Below are 24,032 nucleotides of genomic sequence, written 5' to 3'. Positions count from 1 at the left end.
AACAACTTGGGTCGTCCTTCTCCTCTTTAGTCCGAATGACACAGTGTCTCTGATTTCCATAAAGAAGTTCAAATTTTGATTTGTCTGACCACAGAACAGTTTTCCACTTTGCCACAGTCCATTTTAAATGAGCCTTGGCCCAGAGAAGACGTCTGCACTTCTGGTTCATGTTTAGATACGGCTTCTTCTTTGAACTATAGAGTTTTAGCTGGCAACGGCGGATGGCACGGTGACTTGTGTTCACAGATAATGTTCTCTGGAAATATTCCTGAGCCCATTTTGTGATTTCCAATACAGAAGCATGCCTGTATGTGATGCAGTGCCGTCTAAGGGCCCGAAGATCACGGGCACCCAGTATGGTTTTCCGGCCTTGACCCTTACGTACAGAGATTCTTCCAGATTCTCTGAATCTTTTGATGATATTATGCACTGTAGATGATGATATGTTCAAACTCTTTGCAATTTTACACTGTCGAACTCCTTTCTGATATTGCTCCACTATTTGTCGGCGCAGAATTAGGGGGATTGGTGATCCTCTTCCCATCTTTACTTCTGAGAGCCGCTGCCACTCCAAGATGCTCTTTTTATACCCAGTCATGTTAATGACCTATTGCCAATTGACCTAATGAGTTGCAATTTGGTCCTCCAGCTGTTCCTTTTTTGTACCTTTAACTTTTCCAGCCTCTTTTTGCCCCGTCCTACTTTTTTGAGATGTGTTGCGGTCATGAAATTTCAAATGAGCCAATATTTGGCATGAAATTTCAAAATGTCTCACTTTCGACATTTGATATGTTGTCTATGTTCTATTGTGAATTACAATATCAGTCTGAGATTTGTAAATTATTGCATTCCGTTTTTATTTACAATTTGTACTTTGTCCCAACTTTTTTGGAATCGGGGTTGTCAGCTTTTGGTACACTTCTCTAAGTGTTCAAAAAATGGTGGATTTGAATTTAAATTACTACTCAGATTTCACCTTTACCCTCTTGCCCTCTCCACTCAAGCTGCTCATTCTCTACAGGTGCTCTTCCTGCTGCGTTCCTACCTGGCTGACTCTCATCGACCCCAGACACCAGGAGGAGACCAGGACAGTGACTTCACTGGGGCCCTCAGGCCAAGAGTTTGGCTGGCCACAAGGTAAACACACACGCGCGCACCATTGGCCAGTCAGCTCTGTGTAGGCATAATTCAGCCATTTGGCAGGTACACCGAAACAGAACAGTGAAAAATGCTTTTGAGGTTACGGTTGCTTTCTTCACCGATGATTGATTGAAAGTCTCCGCCGATATCTGTTGAAAGTGTCCTCCTGTCCTCACTTACGATGCGTGAGTCAATGTTTACTGAGAATGCACAATTCCCAGTAAACGTATTATAGCCCAGAACTAGTAGATAAACAAAAATCACATCAAAGAGGTGAGAGGATTAAAGGAGTAAATAAGCAGCACCGCTGCCAACGGAATTGGAGCGCCACTTCATTTCTTTTGACAGAACCTCAGACTTCCAGTCATTACTCTAATGCCTATAGGATCGATCCTGCACCTGCTTTTAGACCTCATGCAGAGTGTGATGAGATCATCTCTCTCTGCGGAAAGACTCCAAGGCGTTAAGCGGTGAGAGAAACCCTTCTGGTCCCCTCCCCCCATGCTCCAGCTCGCATTTCAAAGTTGCGTATTGTCCTCAGAGCAGACTCGTACACATCATCTTCAAGACCTAGTGCATGTGACCTGCTGGTCTGATCTCATACTCTCGCTGTCCAAATAATACCACTGGGGAAATGATTAACAGTGCAAAGAAAGAGGAGAAATGAAGGAGCGTCTCCATTCCTATTCAATGCATTTTGTTAGAAATGTACAAGGTGGGAAATAATAAAGTAGAGCAAAGTTCAATTACTGTGTTAGTCGACGTAACTCCTGTTTTTGTGTTGAGGTTTATTTTGACTTTTTCTTAAAGGCAACGTAGGTAATTTATTTTAGAATAATTTGTTCTATTTCTGGAAATTCTCTTTACATCCTGACAGCAATGGATAAATCAAATGCTCTGATAATAATGAAAAAAAAAAAGAAAATCTGTGATCTGAGGCAGTCACAGGGCTGGAAAAAGCCCATCCTGTCATTTCATTCAGTCCGACCTGCCTGTACGCACTTTTCTCGTGCGCTCAATGCACATGACCGGAGTCTTCCACAAGGCTATGCGGACGTATTGCTAATGCTAGTGTGCTAGTCGACAGATATGAGTAACAATAGCCATGTTTGGTGTTTTAGATTTGATTATGATGATGTTAGATGTTTTCATACATGAGAAAGAGACTTGAAGTAGTTCGATATGATGATGCACTCCGCTCCTCCCCTCAACGCTCTCTTTTGTGGACTCGTCCTCCAGCAGTAATCAGGCAGTACACATTCATGTATTTTTGGAAAACTGGATTTGGAGAGTGTGCTGAACAGAGGGAGTGGGTGTCAGAGCGCAGGCACTTACGGACGCAGGTGCAGGGGAGAGCGGGTACGACACAAACTGCAACTGAAGCCAAATCGTGCAGCAGAAATCATAGTCAGGAAACAGGCAGAGGTCAGTCAATCAGCAAACAGGGTTAAGCAGGGAAGATGAGGAAATGAGGTCGAAAAGAAATGAGAACAGTGGTCTTTAACAGGAAAGTAAACAGCTTGGTATATTCAGGTACGGGACACAGAACAATACTTTGCAAGGTGTCTTTATGACTGCTGAGTTTATATAGGGAAGGTGGTTGCGGGATAATTGGAGACAGGTGATGTAGTTAAAACTCTGATGACGGGGCGCTGCGTATCATGGGGAGCGTAGTCCGGAGCGGCCATGTTTGAAGGCTGCTCCAAACTCAGGTTTTCAATGCTGTTACTGTCAGAGGGAGTTTTTGGTTGGATGTTTTCAAATTCTAGCTTACTGTTTCTGATTCTTCCAAATTACATACCCTGCCTTTAATACTTGGAAAAAAACCTCTAATTTTTACTCACTACATTTTCAAAAACTACATCTCTATGTACATTTCCCTGATAATCGTATATACAGTGGTGCTTGAAAGTTTGTGAACCCTTTAGAAATTTCTATATTTCTGCATAAATATGACCTAAAACAACAACAGATTTTCACACAAGTCCTGAAAGTACAACCTCGATTCCAAAATAGTTGGGACAAAGTACAAATTGTAAATAAAAACAGAATGCAATAATTTACAAATCTCAAAACCTGATATTGTATTCACAATAGAACATAGACAACATATCAAATGTCGAAAGTGAGACATTTTGAAATTTCATGCCAGATATTGGCTCATTTGAAATTTCATGACAGCAACACATCTCAAAAAAGTTGGGACAGGGGCAATAAGAGGCTGGAAAAGTTAAAGGTACAAAAAAGGAACAGCTGGAGGACCAAATTGCAACTCATTAGGTCAATTGGCAATAGGTCATTAACATGACTGGGTATAAAAAGAGCATCTTGGAGTGGCAGCAGCTCTCAGAAGTAAAGATGGGAAGAGGATCACCAATCCCCCTAATTCTGCACCGACAAATAGTGGAGCAATATCAGAAAGGAGTTCGACAGTGTAAAATTGCAAAGAGTTTGAACATATCATCATCTACAGTGCATATCATCAAAAGATTCAGAGAATCTGGAAGAATCTCTGTGCGTAAGGGTCAAGGCCGGAAAACCATACTGGGTGCCCGTGATCTTCGGGCCCTTAGACGGCACTGCATCACATACAGGCATGCTTCTGTATTGGAAATCACAAAATGGGCTCAGGAATATTTCCAGAGAACATTATCTGTGAACACAATTCACCGTGCCATCCGCCGTTGCCAGCTAAAACTCTATAGTTCAAAGAAGAAGCCATATCTAAACATGATCCAGAAGTGCAGACGTCTTCTCTGGGCCAAGGCTCATTTAAAATGGACTGTGGCAAAGTGGAAAACTGTTCTGTGGTCAGACGAATCAAAATTTGAAGTTCTTTATGGAAATCAGGGACGTCGTGTCATTCGGACTAAAGAGGAGAAGGACGACCCAAGTTGTTATCAGCGCTCAGTTCAGAAGCCTGCGTCTCTGATGGTATGGGGTTGCATTAGTGCGTGTGGCATGGGCAGCTTACACATCTGGAAAGACACCATCAATGCTGAAAGGTATATCCAGGTTTCTAGAGCAACATATGCTCCCATCCAGATGACGTCTCTTTCAGGGAAGACCTTGCATTTTCCAACATGACAATGCCAAACCACATACTGCATCAATTACAGCATCATGGCTGCGTAGAAGAAGGGTCCGGGTACTGAACTGGCCAGCCTGCAGTCCAGATCTTTCACCCATAGAAAACATTTGGCGCATCATAAAACGGAAGATATGACAAAAAAGACCAAAGACAGTTGAGCAGCTAGATTCCTACATTAGACAAGAATGGGTTAACATTCCTATCCCTAAACTTGAGCAACTTGTCTCCTCAGTCCCCAGATGTTTACAGACTGTTGTAAAGAGAAAAGGGGATGTCTCACAGTGGTAAACATGGCCTTGTCCCAACTTTTTTGAGATGTGTTGTTGTCATGAAATTTAAAATCACCTAATTTTTCTCTTTAAATGATACATTTTCTCAGTTTAAACATTTGATATGTCATCTATGTTCTATTCTGAATAAAATATGGAATTTTGAAACTTCCACATCATTGCATTCCGTTTTTATTTACAATTTGTACTTTGTCCCAACTTTTTTGGAATCGGGGTTGTAGATAAAGAGAACCCAGTTAAACAAATGAGACAAAAATATTATACTTGGTCATTTATTTATTGAATAAAATGATCCAGTATTACATATCTGTGAGTGGCAAAAGTATGTGAACCTCTAGGATTAGTAGTTAATTTGAAGGTGAAATTAGAGTCAGGTGTTTTCAATCAGTGGGATGACGATCAGGTGTGAGTGGGCACCCTGTTTTATTTAAAGAACAGGGATCTATCAAAGTCTGATCTTCACAACACATGTTTGTGGAAGTGTATCATGGCACGAACAAAGGAGATTTCTGAGGACCTCAGAAAAAGCGTTGTTGATGCTCATCAGGCTGGAAAAGGTTACAAAACCATCTCTAAAGAGTTTGGACTCTACCAATCCACAGTCAGACAGATTGTGTACAAATGAAGTAAATTCAAGACCATTGTTACCCTCCCCAGGAGTGATCGACCAACAAAGATCACTCCAAGAGCAAGGCGTGTAATAGTCGGCGAAGTTACAAAGGACCCCAGGGTAACTTCTAAGCAACTGAAGGCCTCTCTCACATTGGCTAATGTCAATGTTCATGAATCCACCATCAGGAGAACACTGAACAACAATGGTGTGCATAGCAGGGTTACAAGGAGAAAGCCACTGCTTTCCAAAAAGAACATTGCTGCTCATCTGCAGTTTGCTAAAGATCACGTGGACAAGCCAGAAGGCTATTGGAAAAATGTTTTGTGGACGGATGAGACCAAAATAGAACTTTTTGGTTTCAATGAGAAGCGTTATGTTTGGAGAAAGGAAAACACTGCATTCCAGCATAAGAACCTTATCCCATCTGTGAAACATAGTGGTGGTTGCAGCATCATGGTTTGGGCCTGTTTTGCTGCATCTGGGCCAGGACGGCTTGCCATCGTTGATGGAACAATGAATTCTGAATTATACCAGCGAATTCTAAAGGAAAATGTCAGGACATCTGTCCATGAACTGAATCTCAAGAGAAGGTGGCTCATGCAGCAAGACAACGACCCTAAGCACACAAGTCATTCTACCAAAGAATGGTTAAAGAAGAATAAAGTGAATGTTTTGGAATGGCCAAGTCAAAGTCCTGACCTTAATCCAATCGAAATGTTGTGGAAGGACCTGAAGCGAGCAGTTCATGTGAGGAAACCCACCAACATCCCAGATTTGAAGCTGTTCTGTACGGAGGAACGGGCTAAAATTCCTCCAAGCCGGTGTGCAGGACTGATCAACAGTTACCAGAAACGTTTAGTTGCAGTTATTGCTGCACAAGGGGGTCACACCAGATACTGAAAGCAAAGGTTCACATACTTTTGCCACTCACAGATATGTAATATTGGATCATTTTCCTCAATAAATAAATGACCAAGTATAATATTTTTTTGTCTCATTTGTTTAACTGGGTTCTCTTTATCTACTTTTAGGACTTGTGTGAAAATCTGATGTTGTTTTAGGTCATATTTATGCAGAAATATAGAAAATTCTAAAGGGTTCACAAACTTTCAAGCACCACTGTACTTACCACCCCCTTTAATAGGAACACCTGCACCCCTACTCATTCATGCAGTTAATGGAAAAAAGCCAATCATGGAGCAGCAACAGCACAATATTCACAAACTCATGCAGATACGGGTCAAGTGCTTCAGTTAATGTTCACATCAAACATGAGTGGGGAAAAATATGATCTCGGTGGCTTTGACTGCCACATGGATGTTGGTGCAAGACGAGCTGGTTTAAGTATTTCAGAAACTACTGATCCTGTGGGATTTTCACACACAGCAGTCTGTGGGGTTTACACAGAATGGTGCATAAAACAAAAAACATCCAGGGAGCATCAGTTCTGATTAAAGCTGAAAGGAAGCCTATGGTAACTCAAAAAAAAAAAAATCTGTGCAAGCAGAAAAACATCTCGGAATATACAAAGTGTTGAACTTTGAGGTGGATGGGCCACAACAGCAGATCATCACATCCAGTTCTGCTTGTGTCAGCCAAGTGCAGGAATCTGAGGCTACGGTGGTCACGGGCTTCCTGAAACTAGACAGTTGAAGATTGGGAAAACATCACCTGGTCTTTTTCCAGTGTGTGATTTCAAGGCAGACGTCCTATGTCTCATCTTTTTTGTAGTTCTACTTTCTTTCTTTCAGTACATTTAGACTTTTGAATGTTAACTTGAAGGACGAATATGAAGCTGTACTTTTTACTACGTCTTTAAAATGAGTAATCCCATTTTTACTTGAGTAAAGAATTTATGCATTTAAATTTAAATCTATTCAGATGAATAAAAACTAAAAAAGAGAATGTCCAGCAGAGATGAAAAACCGTGGCTAGCCTGGTGCTGGTGCTTGATTAAGATGATGAGGTGAATTCTTGCTCAGTGGGCCATGCCACGGCTCCCGTGTTTGATCGCTCAGCCTTCCAGACCTACCCAGGTGTTCGCTAATCCCTCCGCTGGGCATTTGTCTGAAACATGGCACTTTAAACCCGAATATATTAGCTTAATTGCTACTGGGTGGCCCAAAATCAGAATCCCTTCAACAGCAGTCTTTTTTTTTTTTTTTTTTTTTTTTAACCTGTTTGAGGCAGGTGGAGTCCAGAATCATTACTAGAGTTTGCTTTCAGGAATATTCTCACTACAAAGATTGATTGGGCCTTGGCGTACTTGCTCTAACTGGATTTGGTGGTGAATAGACGGGGCTGTCTTTCACTGAGCCGACTGTGACATTGTAGAGGTCAGTGCAGTTTATGTGAGGATTAGTGTTCTGCAGCCGAGCCTCTAGAGCTCAGGCGTGTGTGTGTGTTGGGGGAGAGAGAGAGAGAGAAAGACAAAAAGAGAAAGCAAGTCGAGTGCAGGCGGGAGGGGTGATGCATCTGAGAGAGGGGGAGAGAGAGAAAGAATGTGTGTTCGAGCGAGTGTGTTATTAATATCTGAGTGATGAAACGCTGACGTCAGCCCTGAACACTGCTCCTCTTGTTCTCACACATGGCCATGGGCTCTCACTGCCCTGTGGTCTCAGACTCACACGCACACGTACACAAAGATGTGGTCCACCATAGACAGTCACCACACACACACACTTTACTCTTGTGGCTGGTCTGGAAGCGAGTCAGAATTCTGCATTCCCTTTCCCGGCGTATGTGACACTGATGTCCCTGTCAGCTCTCTCTTTAGTCCCTAGTCCTCTGAGAGCAAGTTAGTGACCGCTGAAGTTTAAAGCTGTACTCAACAGCTAATCCAAATAAAGAAACTCCTAAAATGATTTTGTTATTACAAAGTCATGCTTATGAGCCTGGACATTTATAACACACATTGTCTGTCTGTCTGTCTGTCTGTCTGTCACTGTCTGTTAGACAAAACCCATGTCTGGTGACGAGGGGGGCGATGCTGGACGTGCTGTCTGCTCTGTGTACGTCTCACTCTGCTCCTGTCGAAGGTACGTATCTCAGACATCCATTCGCCACGTGACTCCAGCGAGCACGTGGTAGAATCACAACCTGTCTGCATTTTCTATTCAACAGTGCCTGTGTTTAATCGGGGTCTGTATCTTGCATTAAAACATCTTCTATTGGCAAGTGGAATCACCAGCCAAGTTTTGTTTTGAGCAGGCACACGTCTCCCAATACACACGTGCACAAACAGGTATACGAACGTAGAGTGATTGTGGAGGGAGGATTCAGACCCTTTCACTTTTTATTGTGACGCAGATTCAGTTGTAAACAGATTACACTGACCGTTTTTCGTTTCTTTTTGCTGTTAATCCATACGCAGCAACCCGTAAGCCTGCTTTTAGGCATCAGTTATCTCATCTCATCTCATTATCTCTAGCCGCTTTATCCTTCTACAGGGTCGCAGGCAAGCTGGAGCCTATCCCAGCTGACTACGGGCGAAAGGCGGGGCACACCCTGGACAAGTCGCCAGGTCATCACAGGGCTGACACATAGACACAGACAACCATTCACACTCACATTCACACCTACGCTCAATTTAGAGTCACCAGTTAACCTAACCTGCATGTCTTTGGACTGTGGGGGAAACCGGAGCACCCGGAGGAAACCCACGCGGACACGGGGAGAACATGCAAACTCCACACAGAAAGGCCCTCGCCAGCCCCGGGGCTCGAACCCAGGACCTTCTTGCTGTGAGGCGACAGCGCTAACCACTACACCACCGTGCCGCCGGCATCAGTTATATTAATTGAAATACTAAATCAGACACTTCACTAAAGGCACTCCAAATTGAGCTCAGATGGCAAATTCAGCTGATTGAAATGATTTAGAAAGACATAAATCTTTGACTGTTTCCAGGAGCACAGTAGGCTCCATCATTGTGAAATGGAAGAGCTGGTCGTCCAGCCAAACCCAACAAAAATAATAACTAGCAGGATTTGTCAAGTATTCTGCTGGAGTGGGCAGCAGCAGGGTAAAAACAAACAGTCCCCGTCACGGCAGCATGGTGGAGCAGCAGGTAGAGTTGCCGCCTCTGAGCTCCAAGGTACCCGGTTTGATCTGGAGGTTGGTTTACTGGTCGTTCGGGGCTTTGCGTGTACTCTGCCTGTTTGTGCGAGTTCCCTCTTGGTTCTCTGATTTCTTCCCACCTCCCAAAAACATGCCAGGAGCTGGATTGGCTACGCTAAATTGCCCCTAGGCGTGAAGGACTGTGTGAACGTGTGTGTGCTTGTTTTCCTGTGACGGCTCCAGATGAACCAGGATAAAGCTTTCCTGAAGATGAATGATTAAATCATCTCTGTACATATTCCTGGTGGATTTATCTGCACATTTTTCAATGTAACTTTTCAAGTACAGACAGCACGAAAGACTCCTGCGCTTGTGTCCAAAGGTTGTTCCATGTTCCGTCACACAACAATAATAGGAGTTGTAGTATCTCGACATGATGGTCAGAATTTAACTACTGAACAGAATGCTTTCAAAACCGTAGCATTCATTATTACTTAATGGAAATGCTGATTATTTCTCGAGCTAGTTAAACATGCTGAAAGCTGTTTTATTTAAGACACCTTCGGCTGTACTGCCTTTCCATCCTGACGGCCATCACTAAGACAGATCTGCTAAGAAGACACGCATCTCTCACTGTCCTGAGCTCGGTCCTCAGAAACTGTCCAACATCTTCATTAACCAGCTAACCATGAACAGGAAGTGAAGCGTTAGCTGGCTGGAGCAGGAGACAAATCTCGCATTATAGAAAAATTCTTGATGTGTCTTGTGGAAGAAGTGACCGAAAAGGCTCTAGTTTCAAAGTTTACTCTCCATCTTGACAGTTCATATTTGTTACCTGTTGGCTGGACTTATTAGCAAAATGAAAGAACTCCATTCTTTCAGACTCACTCTGACTGATCAGATATAGTGGATATATAAAGATGATAAATAAACCAACACATCAAGCAACATAAGAACCCAATTGGTGACTGGGCATCATCAAGCTGTTATTCAACCCTCTCCAAGTAAACAGTGTTGATTTACCGAGCTTATTCTGCAATGGAGTTCAGACCGTGGATTCTTGGAAAAGTATGCGAGTGTGAGAGCGAAAGGGGAGTCTGTGAGGCTTGGAGGTCTTGGATAACGAAAGAATGCAAAACATTGCGTGTAGAAACTGTCTGTAATGGTCACGTTTCACATACACAGTGATAACCCATGTCATGGAAAGTCATTCTGACCGATTACTGTTTCAAGTGTAAACTTGAAACATCATAGAATCATAGAAGATATACAATTCAAACGTGCAGCGAGTTATCATCAAAGAACAAGATTGTATTCTAAAATTGTGGACAAGTCCACGTTCTCCCCATAGCCAGTCACTACGTTACATAACGCACAATTATTGTTCACACACTCTTGCTCATTTACTAAAGATGTAAAGGAATACCACTCTCTCTAGCTGTATCTAGTTAGAGATATGAATATTTGAAATCCTATCAGTATTTGGATTTAAACGTGTACTGGGCATGGCCTAAAACAGAAACACTGGAGGTGTCTGTAAATTCTGGTTCAAACATTTCAACATCCGCTACATTAAGTTCCCAAGTGGCCAAACAGAAAAGTGTTTGCCCTTTCAGTCGGAGATCATGAGTTCGAATCCCGCTGATGCTGTAACCAGGAGCCTAAAGCCCTATTTGGATTGGACTGGTTTTACATGGGGAGGTGGGGTAATGGAATTTTACCACAGGATGTCTGTAACAGTGGTGGTGTAGTCAAGACCACCTAAACTGAGACCAAGTCATGACCAAGACCAAGAGTTTGAGGAGTCGAGACCAAGTCAAGACCAGGGCAGGGTGAGACAGAGTCAAGACCAGAACCAGACCAGTGGGTGTGCAGGGGGGTGGGGAGGGGTGACGGCTATTAACAGTAACGAAAATTTCGAATTAGCAATGAGTCACGTTATTGGTTGCATTTGAAGCAGGAAGTTTTGCATCCAATCACAGTAACGATGTTCACAAATAAATCAGACAATGCATAGGCAATTTAGTGATCTCCCCAGAGTTGTGGTCTTGACCGGTCTTGAAATAAAATCCAGAGTCCTCCATATCCAAGACAAGACAAAGAGTAAAAATGCAGCTGATTCCATGACAAGACTAAGACCTTCAAAAAGTGGTCTTGAGACCAGTCTCGAGACCAAGACTGGTCCCAACACTAATCTCTAATATTCATAGGTGATTCACACGGGGTAAGACGTCTCTGTATAAATGACCAAGATAGTAGTGGCTATGCAAGTTCCATTTTAGTCTCCGTCACTTGAGAAGGCGACTCGGAAACCTTCAACTATACTGTAGCGGATACTATAGTGGTTTCAGATATGCTATATTGCAGGATTCGGGACACTGTTTTGGGATTGCGAAGTCGTCGCTATAACTGGTAGATCCTGAATATAGTCTCCACGATTAAATTGCATTGGGGGGAAATAAATCACTTAACTTACTTGATTCAAATGTGTATATTGGTTCTATGTGAATGAACTTGAGGTGTATTTACACAGTTTGTTTTCAGACAGCCAGCATGATTTGATCGAGTCCTGGAATAAACTCGATCTCGGCAGCGTGCGCTCACACGAACTGAAACTGCTCCTCGAGCACCTCTATACTCGAGAAAACCCACGAAAAACTCCTTTTCCACAGGATATGACAGAATATTTACACACATCTGTTCACACGGGATTAGTATAACCTGAGGCTATTTCTATGGCTTGTTTTACAGATGGTAAAAGGCGCCAGAATCTTTACTGACACAGGAGCACACAATCCATAAAAATGACTGTTTCTGTGCATTTGGGCGAGACTAAAATCATTGACAAACTCTGGTAATAATTACATTACCTCATCTCCGAATAGGGCTTAAGAGAGCAAAATTGGCCATACTCTCAGGGAGGGAGGTGGAGTGCGTTGTTTCTCCCCATCAGTTACAGCGATGCTAGCTAATCATGGGTGTCTGTGAGCTCATGTATGTGAAAGTAGACGATAACGAGTATGTTACGCCGCTCACTGGTTGGTAGCTGTGATGTGATGAGGTGAGGTGTCTGATAGGAACTGGCCATGACTAAGCTTGGGAGAAAAAAAATTTGTATCAACTAGAAATGCGTGCAGGACTTTTTTTTAACTACAGTTGTTTGTATAATTATTTTTGCTTGTACCTGCCTACAACATTTTCTAATGAATTTAGTTGGTTCTATTTCCCAAAATATAAACAAACTAGTAGTGTAATTGGCTGAGGAGTGCCACCATGACCCTGATCAGACACTTGCTAAAGAATGAAACCTGCAAATGTACCACACAGCAGTTTGCTTACACAACATGCACATTAATGAATGTGCTGTTCCTCTAGCCTCAACCAGATTTCCGACGAGCTGTTTTTTAAAAAAAATATCTATTGCACCTTCCTGTTCATATCTGTTTGAAACCCATTATCTGTTCATTTTGAATCATGTATTCATATTTGTTTCTATCTCGCACACTTGCGCGCGCACGCACACACTCGCACTTCGCTCTGTGTCACTCTGACGTGGATTACTTTGTCCTGCTGATGTTGTTCTCTTTTGCGTTCCTGTAGTACAGTATGATCGATGCTGAGAGCGCCGAGCCTCTCCTGTGCATGCGGCAGCAAAAAGCAAAGGATTTATTCATTTAGAGCTCTTTTCGAGCACTCGCACTTGGATGTGAAAAAACGACGACAGACAAATGAGCTTTTTCTCTTTTCCTGGCTCAGACTCAGGAGTTGAGCCGTATTGGACAGTTCCTGCGTGAGCTCCCATCTGCTTTCATGAAGCTCCAGAGACCGCTGGCAGCGCGCGCGTGTGAGAGTGGCTGAGAGAGGATTTCTCTGACACTGCAGTGGTCGATCCATACAGCCTTGTTAAACCCCCCTCACTATATCCAGTTAAACCCTCGCCAGTAAAAACAGCAGCAGCTCGGTTCACCCTCCGCGTCTGTCTCTTTCTGTATCTCTCACACACGCAGGCTACCTTTCATTCATATCGACACCTTGAAGCATTTAAGAACAAAAACAAACTCGATCCCTGATTTAGTCATTCAGGGAAAGCTACGTGTAGTCTGGTTTCATTTTTAGACCCAGTTTTTATTGGGATGTTTGTCAGAATAACTATCAAACATTTATGTCCTGCATTAAACCTTGCTTGGCCAGTTGCTTGTTGATTCTTGGATTTCTTTAAAAGGAGTAAATAACTTGATGTTTATGGAAAACAAGCCACTTATCTCAAAAACGCGCGAACACACACACACACACACACACACACACACACACACACGAGGCGAAGGTATTTAGTCGGCTCTTCTACGATGGGAATGTGGTCTGCTTCCTCCCCACATGTGCTCCAAACGAGCTTCAGACCGCTTGTGTTCTGGTTTTTACAATTTGTGTATTTTGTGTGCGCACATGTTTTTCTATCTTGGTGGGGAACAAATATCCCGCACAAGGAAAGGAATATCTGACAGTTTTGACATTGCGGAAACATTTGTTTGGTCCCCATGAAGAAAACAGCTGCTTTTTTTTTTTTCTTTTCCTCAAAAATGTTAGCTTTAATTTAAAACCCTAAATGAGCCAGACGATTTCCTTTTGCGTACTGTGGTTAGGGGTAGCTTTAGATGTAGGTATAGACCCTTTTCAGTCACGTGACCTTCGTAAACGCGACCACCATTTTGGACATGTAGTGGACTTCGGCTCGAATCAGTTTGAATGCGAGGAAGGCGACAAACGAAAAACATAAAAGAAAAAGGAGCGAGATGCAGAAAACACCTTCACTATCCAGCGACGTAGGGCATTTACAGGGCGAGCAGAGGGAGAGGTATTTGCAAAAATTGAGTTTAGCAGGCTTAGAGACCGACGTTTACCTGCTTCCACCAGGATTGTTCACTGACGTACGGAAGTACACGAAGCCCTCGTCTTTACCTGACTTCGGCCCACATGATCTGTATACCTATGTCGTTAAAAACCCATTGCCATACACATACACGCCAACGTCCGAGGTTCCGGAGCGCACTCCGGCTTGCTCCAGGAGTGCTCCGTCCGAGGTTCCGGAGCGCGCTCCGGCTTGCTCCCCCTCAAATTAAGCAGCGCGGTCTGGCTTGCTCGCCCTCAAATTAAGCAGCGCGCTCCGGCTTGCTCCGGAGCAAGCCGGAGCGCGCTGCTTAATTTGAGGGCGAGCAAGCCGGAGCGAGCTCTGGAACCTCGGCCGGAGCACTCCGGGAGCAAGCCGGAGCGCGCTGTTTAATTTGAGGGCGAGCAAGCCAGAGCGCGCTGCTTAATTCTCGGACGTTGGCTCCGGCAGCTATTTATACTGGATCCGGTGTAAATAGCTGCCGGATCATAATTACAGTAAACTAGTAAATCCAGTAAAGGAAAAACTTGAGACTGAAAGGTTTTAACAGTCATCCAAATGACTGAACGTAAACATTGCTACAGTAACATACCAGCTACTGTTGTTGACATTAGCTAGTCAACAATAGCTACTACAGAAGAACAAAGAGGTTACAATGGGTTATTTTAACCTATTTGGTTACACACTCGCCGCCACAGAATGTTAACAGCAATGTAATGCCTTTTCTGGCTAATTTTATTCGTCTTACCTCCAACAAAGTGGTCACTACACAAGCGTTGGTATGCCGAGGGCTGCCAATCTGTTAATGGCCGCTATCCATCTTCTCCGTCGGGATCCGATAAAATGATAACCCTTGCCTTGTTTGTTGATGGTTACTACATCCAGGTGCACAACAATATAGTGGCATGATGGAAGTCTTGCTGAAAATAAACACTTTCTTTGCTGCCGTTCCTCAATGTTGGCTGTGGTAAACTACTGGTAGTACACGTCCAAAATGGCGGCCGCGTTTGTCGTGACGTCACGTGAAAAGGGTCCATAGGATTAATTGGCTGTGTTGATTGTGTCAATAGGTCTTCACAAGGATAATAGGAAGTGTGTGTGTGTTCCACTGCACACTATTTGTTTCCATAGACTGTAAACTTTTTTTTTTTTTTTCTAAGCAATAAGCAGTGAAATTCTGGTTCTAGCAGAAACCCAAGTGCTCATATACACCGTGTGTGTCTGTCTGTGTACAAATCTGAACTTCACATTCCTCATTATTTCTCTTTTTCATGGTTGGAGATGAATGGCCTATAAAAGAATTTTGCAGGGTCTCGTTTTTCTGCTTCAGCATCATTCTGCCGCCCTACAATCAGGTGTAAAGGAGTAACAGGATGAAGTGTTGACTTTTTTCGACGTCTAAATGTGTTCTCATGTGTGGTTTGTCTGGCGTTGGGTAGTTGAGCATGGTGGTTGAGGCATCGGTTAGATCAATTTTCACGATGAGTCAGTTCAAAATGGGTTTAGACGGATGTGTGTCTCTGAAAGAGAGTTCATTCTTATGACTCCCCTTACCACCCTCATCCTCCTACACACACCAGACACATGTGCACACACCAGACACACATACTCGTCCTGCTGAGGAGTGCCTTTTATTTCATAAATGATTTATTGCTGTGGTACTCCATTTTCCTGAGTGTTAGAGGCTGAAACGTATTATGCAATACAGACGCTCTCTCTCGTGTCTTTTGTTTTATTTGGAATGATGTTCTTTTTCATTCATGTCCATTTCTGTTGCATTGCAATTTCTGGAGTATTTGATTCTCCCTGATTGAAAGCATTCCAGAGAGCATGTTCATGCATGTACCAAGTGATCCTTTGCAAAGTGTGTTTTTTCCAGTCCATGGTGGTCCTCTGTGATGTCTGATTAGATCAAGTATATCCAGTTTAGTCCGTTATTTTTCTGAATAAACTGAGTTCATAGTTCTTACTGTAGCCTAATGGACCTGGGTTTAGTGTGAGCTGCGCTGATCCTCAGACGTTACCGGAGCTAGGAAAGTACTGCGTGCTCTCTGTGCTCCATTTATAGGCTGTGTTTGTGAGACTGCTGTGTGAGCACGTGCTCAATGTGTAAGTGGGTTCAGAGGATTCCTAACCAGCAGGTCAGAGCTCCTTCACAGACGGGTTTAGAGGGATAAGTCATTGCTTTTAACAGAGAAAACATGCTATGATCAGTGGATACTATCCATCCATTATCTGGAGCCGCTTATCCTGTTCTACAGGGTCGCAGGCAAGCTGGAGCCTATCCCAGCTGACTACGGGCGAAAGGCGGGGTACACCCTGGACAAGTCGCCAGGTCATCACAGGGCTGATACATAGACACACAACCATTCACACCTACGGTCAATTTAGGGTCACCAGTTAACCTAACCTGCATGTCTTTGGACTGTGGGGGAAACCGGAGCACCCGGAGGAAACCCACGCGGACACGGGGAGAACATGCAAACTCCGCACAGAAAGGCCCTCGTTGGCCGCTGGGCTCGAACCCAGGACCTTCTTGCTGTGAGACGACAGCGCTAACCACTACATCACCGTGCCGCCCCCATATGCAAATCCATCCTAGACAATTACAACCAACAACCACTAACTCTCGTACCTGTTTTCTTTCAGATTCTCAACTGAAGAAGATTCGTGCAGAGACTTTAGCTCTCCTCATGGACTCCGAACTTGTGGCTCCTCGCAGACCTGATGAGGTGCACATCTCTGGTCCTGGGACCACTCAGTATCTACAGAGCCTGGCACACTTGGCAACCAGCATCGCTATGGAGTCATCTGCCATGTGGCGCACACAGGATGCAGAGGGGCAGCTCAAGGACCTCCTGAGTCGCCTGCTGCAGTGCTCACATTACGAAGTAAGGCAACTGACACTGGAGCGGCTCCTGGAAAGACTGCAGATGAACAGGGAACACCAAGCTCTGCCCTTTGACCTCAGTGTGTCCACTTTAGCTGACCTGGCATTACACGAGCCACACCCCACCTGCTTAGCAAAGGTGAGAGGATGCAGTTATTGTGTGTTTTGTTTTGTTTTGTTTTGTTTTTTTGAAAGTGTGCAAACCTTTTATGATTTTCTGTATTTCTGTATAAATCTGACCTGAAGTGTGTTCAGCTCTTCATCTTAATCCTAAACCTTGATAAAGAAATTTTTGTCCTTTGCTCTTTTTAGATCCTTCCACAACGTTTCTATCGCGTTAAGGTCTGGAAGTTTTCTTGGCCATTCCAAAATGGGGAAACAACTTCTGCTTGAACTGTGTAGTGTGATTACACAAGCGATCACACTGTTATGTCAGACCACCTTTTTTTACACCACAGTTTTCGAGATATTAACCCCAAACCAAATTCAACTTCTCTATCCTGTGCCTAAAATAGTCTGCTTCTATGCAACTTTTGGGAAAAAAAACCGCATGTGTTTTTTTGTGTTCGTATTGTGTTTTTTGTCCCCCCCCCCTTTGAAATGGAGTATTTTAGCCCCATAGAAATACATGGAGACAGGGTATCAAAGCCTTCCAGCTTGGTCACGCTTCATCAGAGAGTCACCAAGCCTCATTTCACAGCTACCTTAGATAATGTAGCTCCTCTTAAAAGGAAAATGGTCAGAGACAAAAAATTAGCACCCTGGTATAATGATGACACTCGCACATTAAAACAGACCACTCGAAAATTGGAACGTAAATGGCGTCAAACAAAATTGGTTGTGTTCAAATTAGCGTGAAAGGAAAGCTTCCTGAAGTATAGAAAAGCTCTTAGTGCTGCTAGATCAACATATCTCTCCTCCTTAATAGAAGATAACAAAAATAATCCTAGATTCCTATTTAATACTGTAGCAAAATTAACCAGGAATAAGTCCACTATAGACGCATGCACACCTGTAGTATGTAGTAGCAACGATTTCATGATTTTTTTTTTTTAATGATAAAATTGAGAATATCCGACAAAAAATTCAAACTACTAATTTAAGGTCAGACAATGTAAGTGACCCTGTAGTTAACAATATAACTGTATCAGATCAGCAATTAGAATGTTTTACTCCCCTAAAAGTAACTGAATTACTTTCATTAATCTCGGCATCGGGCGGCACGGTGGTGTAGTGGTTAGCGCTGTCGCCTCACAGCAAGAAGGTCCGGGTTCGAGCCCCGTGGCCGGCGAGGGCCTTTCTGTGTGGAGTTTGCATGTTCTCCCCGTGTCCGTGTGGGTTTCCTCCGGGTGCTCCGGTTTCCCCCACAGTCCAAAGACATGCAGGTTAGGTTAACTGGTGACTCTAAATTGACCGTAGGTGTGAATGAGAGTGTGAATGGTTGTCTGTGTCTATGTGTCAGCCCTGTGATGACCTGGCGACTTGTCCAGGGTGTACCCCGCCTTTCGCCCGTAGTCAGCTGGGATAGGCTCCAGCTTGCCTGCGACCCTGTAGAACAGGGGTGGCCAACCAGTTGGAGACCAAGAGCCACATTTTTTACTGTATTACCGCAAAGAGCCACATCATACACATGGGCACACGAACATCACCCATCCCTTCCTCTCTCTCTCTCACACACACACACCTCTGCTCAGCCAGATTAATAGAAAATGTCACACACCAACATATTTACTCCTACAGTACTAAGACCACAGGCTGAGGCCAGTCATTTTTAACAATGAACATTGTGTGCACTTACTATGCATGCTGCTTAGTGGGACTCATGGCATTACCAAAAAAAAAGCCACACCATACACATGACCACACATGTGTACCATACATGTGACCCCCCTCGCTCTCTCTCTCCCTCACAGACACACACGCTCAAGCACGCACCTCTGCTCAGCCAGATTAATAGTAAATGTCACACGCCAACATGAGAGAAATTTACTCCTTCAGTCAGTACTAATACCACAGGCCAGTCATTTACAGCAATCAATATTGTGTGCACTTACTATGCATGTTGCTTAGTGGGACTTCTGACATTCCTTGCCTTGAACAATCCTCTTCAAATCTGGCTTGTATTCCGTCATTGCCACTCGAAGCAGTTCTTTCACATGGGTTTCAGTCAGAACAGAACGATGCTTTGACTTCATGTGTTTCATGGTAGAGAACACAGACTCGCAGACGTATGTTGACCCAAACATTGACAGTATCTTAAGCGCAGCCTGTTTCACGTTCGGGTATTTTCCCAATGGCACACTTTTCCAAAACTCAATGGTGCCTTCCCTCAAAACAGGTTTCAGTTGGTCTTCCTCACGAAGATCAATCATCTCCAACTCAGCCGCAGCCTCATCTGTGACAAGCGGGGCTTTCAAACAGTCCATCTCCGCATTGAATGGGTCGACGAGGAACGTAATCTGTGGCCTTTTCAGTTGTATATCACGGAATCGGGTTACAAAGCTTTCGTGCAGGTTTTCAATTAGTGTTGCATATCTGGCTCCTTGCTTATTCAGGGAGGCGGGAAGCTTTGAAATGAGCTAATGACGACTGACATATAAGGCAGAATGGCTTGCCATTACGTTCAACAAAAAAGTATAAACTCTCCCACTCTGTTAAAAATGTCCTATGTTCGTCTTCATATTTTCGTTTTGCTGTGTATTTTTTCATTGCCATTTTGAGAGGCTACTTGACACAAGATACACCTTGCCCAAAAACTTAGCGATTATCTCACGCACATGCGCATTTGACATGATCTGAAAATACCGTAATGTACCCAAGCAAAGCGAAGATGTATTTGACGAAAATACCATACTGAACTCAAGCAAAGCGCACACGCACATTAAAAAAAAAAAAACACAAACTTTGAGATGAACGTAAGAGCCGCATGACACCGGGCAAAGAGCCGCATGCGGCTCGCGAGCCGCGGGTTGGCCACCCAAGCTGTAGAAGGATAAAGCGGCTAGAGATAATGAGATGAGATGAATCTCGGTATCTAAAGCCTCAACTTGTGTACTAGATCCCTTACCTACATGTCTATTCAAACAGATAATACCTGAAGTAATTGAACCGCTTCTTAAAATAATAAATTCTTCTCTTATGATTGGCTATGTACCCAAATCCTTTAAACTAGCAGTTATCAAACCCCTGATTAAAAAACCTGACTTTGATCCCTGTCAGCTGTCCAATTATCGGCCAATATCAAACCTCCCCTTTATCTCTAAGATCCTTGAAAAAGCTGTGGCACAGCAGTTATGCTCATATTTACATAGGAATGACATCCATGAAATGTATCAGTCAGGATTTAGACCTCATCATAGCACAGAGACAGCTCTGGTTAAAGTAGTAAATGACCTACTGTTGGCGTCTGATCAGGGCTGTGTCTTGCTGCTTGTGTTGCTTGGCCTTAGTGCAGCATTTGATACCATTGATCATTCCATTCTTCTCGATAGACGAAAATGTTGTAGGAGTTAAGGGAACGGCCCTCTCCTGGCTCAGGTCTTATTTAACTGATCGCTATCAGTATGTCTCGTCAGAGTGATATTTCTAGACGTACTGAGGTAAAATTTGGTGTTCCACAAGGTTCTATCTTGGGTCCACTGCTTTTTTCTTTATATATGTTACCTCTGGGTGATATTATTCGTAAACATTGTATTAGTTTTCACTGTTATGCTGATGACACACAGTTGTATGTTTCTGCAAAGCCAGATGAGAGACACCAGCTTAATAGAATTGAGGAATGTGTAAAGGACATTAGACACTGGATGCAGAGCCTTTTCTTACAAAGACCCACAGTTATGGAACAGCCTTCCAAATAATGTTCGGGAATCAGACACAGTCTCAGTGTTTAAGTCTAAGCTGAAAACATATCTGTTTAGTCAAGCCTTTTGTTAATGGTGTTTATGAGGTAAAGGTGGAGATCTGGAGGGTCCTCAGACAGAGTGTTTTGGTAAACTGGGATGTATGGATGCTGTCAGTCCCCCACTCACTTGCTCACTCGAGTTTGTTGACGGTGTAGTGGCTGCTGCTTTATGTCCCGGGGTCCCTCATGCCTGTGTTACCTTCTGGCTCTCCCCTTTTAGTTATGCTGTCATAGTTAGTTGCCGGAGTCCCTGCTTGTACTCAGTGCAATATGTGTACTGTTCCTACTTATTCAGGTAACATTGGGCATACCTAGCAACCTGTGTTTTCTCTCTCTTCTCCCCCCCCCCCCCCCCCCCAAAGAAAAAAAGTCTGTCCCTCTGAGTTACACGTCGGTCCTGGGATCGAGATGCTGGCTTCTTCTGCTCCTTGGACCTGCCTGGTCCATCCTGGTGCCGTGTGTCTGGTTGGAGTCTCATCGCATCGCTCCTGTGGAGGGCAGCCCCATGTGGACAGTTGGGGGTCGCGCCTGGAGGACGCTCTGGGCTCTTGCAGTGGTGCTTTTCTGGCTGGGGACTGCAGTTGACTTACTGACTTTAGGACTGCAGTTGACTTGCTGACTTTAGGACTGCAGTTGTCGTGAACGGTTTTGCGCTCGGGTTTCTGTCGGTGGGGGGTTTATAGCATCAACGAAGCTGACTTTGTCTGTTGTTGCCCGGATTGGGGGGGTTTCCCTTTTGAGTCTGGTTCCTCTCGAGGTTTCTTCCTCATGTTGTCTGAGGGAGTTTTTCCTTGCCGCTGTCGCCACAGGCTTCTCATTGGGGATAGATTAGGGATAAAATTAGCTCATGTTTTAAGTCGTTCAAATTCTGTAAAGCTGCTTTGTGACAATGTTTATTGTTAAAAGCGCTATACAAATAAACTTGACTTGACAGCTCAGAACAACTCACCCAGCACATCCATCCATCCATCACATACCACACTAGTGTTTTATTTTTCCCTTGCAGAAACGCGTCTCTGGTTCTTTGTGGACTTGTTTGTTTGCTTTGGGTTGTTGTCTTGCTACATGACCCACTTACAATTAAACTTCAGTTCACAGACAGAAACCTTGACATTCTCCATTATGGGAGAATTATTGTATTGTATTACAGTATTGGGGGTAGAATCCAGAATGACCCTAACCCATAACTGTCATCACTTGTTTACCGCAATGCTTTATGGGCGATACCCGGGATCAGCTCTGCCGTATTGTTTAGTTTTGTTTTTGTTAAACGCTGCATTGTTCTGTCTAACCGGTTTTAACCGTGCCTAAAGTGAATTGCTGTATGCCTTACTGTGTCTCCACAACAACCAGAACCTAATTTGAGCTTTTATCAGCTGCCAGAAGAGAAGAAAGAAATGGATGTTTAATCCGCAACGAAAACCTTCGAACTGAATCGAAATGGACAAGTGTTTGTAGCTTACATTTCTCTGGTGGGAAAAAGACGTACTTAAACTGTGACCCAGCAATATTTCCATGATCTGCGGAACGGCCTTCGGTTATAGAAGGTTATAACAATCGACACTGTTCATCATCTGAAACTAGCGATAGTCCAAAGCCTGTAAAACAAAGAAGCATTCTTTGGCCTTTACCTCTCAACGTGCCGAAGCACTCGGCAGCCGAACAAGCCTGTCAGAGCGATAAAACTCCCAAACCACGAAGGGTTCTCTTTCAGGTGTGTATAATGTTCAGTGCACCTCACTAGCAGCATTTATTAAAGGGAATGCATTTATACTGAACGTGACATGGCAGATCAGTGGGTTTCCAAAGTGTTTTTTTTTTGGTAATGTTTCCTGATATCAAGTTTTATTTAACTAAGCACTGATTTATCACTCGGACCATTAGTCGCCCACGAATCCCCCGCAAGAGCGCTGCTCCGTGCCAATTCCCGATATTCAGACAGATTTGTTTTCTCGATAAGGTTTAGCTGGTGCAATATACGTCCTCAGATATAAGACATTCTGAGATTTGATGTCGTTGTTGTACAGTGTGGTAGACTCGGTCTAGACTTACCTTCTCACCAAGCTTGATTTGGATTCAGAGTTTCCTGCTGTAAACCCTCGACATGTTATCCACCTCTTTAAATCACCAATTTCATTGTCTTCCACGACAGAGCATGGCAAAATCGCTCCTCTCACATCGCCCTCACGTAAAATTAATCTGATACCCGTCATATCGCTCAACTACAGACCCTGGCTATCCCCCACAATGCATTGTGGTAAACAAGTGATGACGTAGTTATGCTTGGGGGCTTCATAGGTCCAACAATGATGGTAAGCCACCCTGGACCCAATGCAGCAACGCAGCCCTGAAGCATGATACTGCCACCCCCATGCTTCACGGTCGGGATGAAGCTCTTAAATTGGAGTGCAGTGTTTTGTTTTGTTTCCACGCCAGACATAAAGTACTATTTTGGATTCATCTGTCCACAGAACATTCTTCCAATAAGCTTCTGGCTTATCCATGTGGTTTTGAGCAAACATCAGAAGATGGCGGTCTTTTTTAGATAAAAATGGACAGTAGTGCTTCCTCCTTGCTACCCTGTCATGTTCAGTGTTTACCTGGTGATGAACTCATGAACATTGACGTTACTCAATCCAAGGTTCTTAGATGTTAGACTGGGATTCTCGGAGACTTGGTGTAATATTATTCACCATTACCTTGGAGTGATTTTTGCTGGACGACCATTCCTTGGGCGAGTAACAGTTGTGCTGGATTTCCTCTACTGGTGGATTGGTGGAGGTCTTTAGAAATGGGTTGTTTTTAGCCTGGTGAGCTAAAAACTGTTTTCCTGAGGTCTTCAGGTATCTCCTTCGATCGAGGCGTGGCACCCTTCCATAAACTTGTGTGATGAAGACCCAAGTTTATGTTCTTGAAACTTGGGAGGGCTTGCTCAACACATGCCTGATTGAAACACCTGATTTCAGTTACTCCTTCATGTTTACTCATACTCTTGGATGTTCACGCACTTTTTCTAACCGAGATATTTAAGGTTGGATAATTTTGCTCAATAATTAAGCAATTAAAAACATTGACTTTTGCGTCATTAGTTGAATTGGGTTCTCTTCCTCTAGGTTTAGACTTAAATAAAGACCTGATCACATTTTCAGGTTAAATGTATGTA

At 43.6% G+C, this 24,032-nt stretch overlaps 1 protein-coding gene across 4 annotated transcripts in view; it reads left to right on the top strand.

The window, feature by feature from the left end:
- thada (THADA armadillo repeat containing) overlaps nt 1-24,032 on the top strand; it is a 272,868-nt gene that overhangs the window by 223,828 nt on the left and 25,008 nt on the right. For all 4 annotated transcript variants that reach the window (XM_060925591.1, XM_060925590.1, XM_060925592.1 and 1 more), the window contains 3 exons: nt 1,022-1,137; nt 8,090-8,172; nt 16,728-17,107. In XM_060925591.1, the coding sequence (XP_060781574.1) occupies nt 1,022-1,137; nt 8,090-8,172; nt 16,728-17,107 (579 nt within the window). The remainder of the gene's footprint in view (nt 1-1,021; nt 1,138-8,089; nt 8,173-16,727; nt 17,108-24,032) is intronic.

This window comes from Neoarius graeffei, chromosome 7 (assembly GCF_027579695.1).
Source record: "Neoarius graeffei isolate fNeoGra1 chromosome 7, fNeoGra1.pri, whole genome shotgun sequence".
Taxonomy (NCBI): Eukaryota; Metazoa; Chordata; class Actinopteri; order Siluriformes; family Ariidae; genus Neoarius; species Neoarius graeffei.
This window is presented reverse-complemented; position numbering and strand designations above follow the sequence as displayed.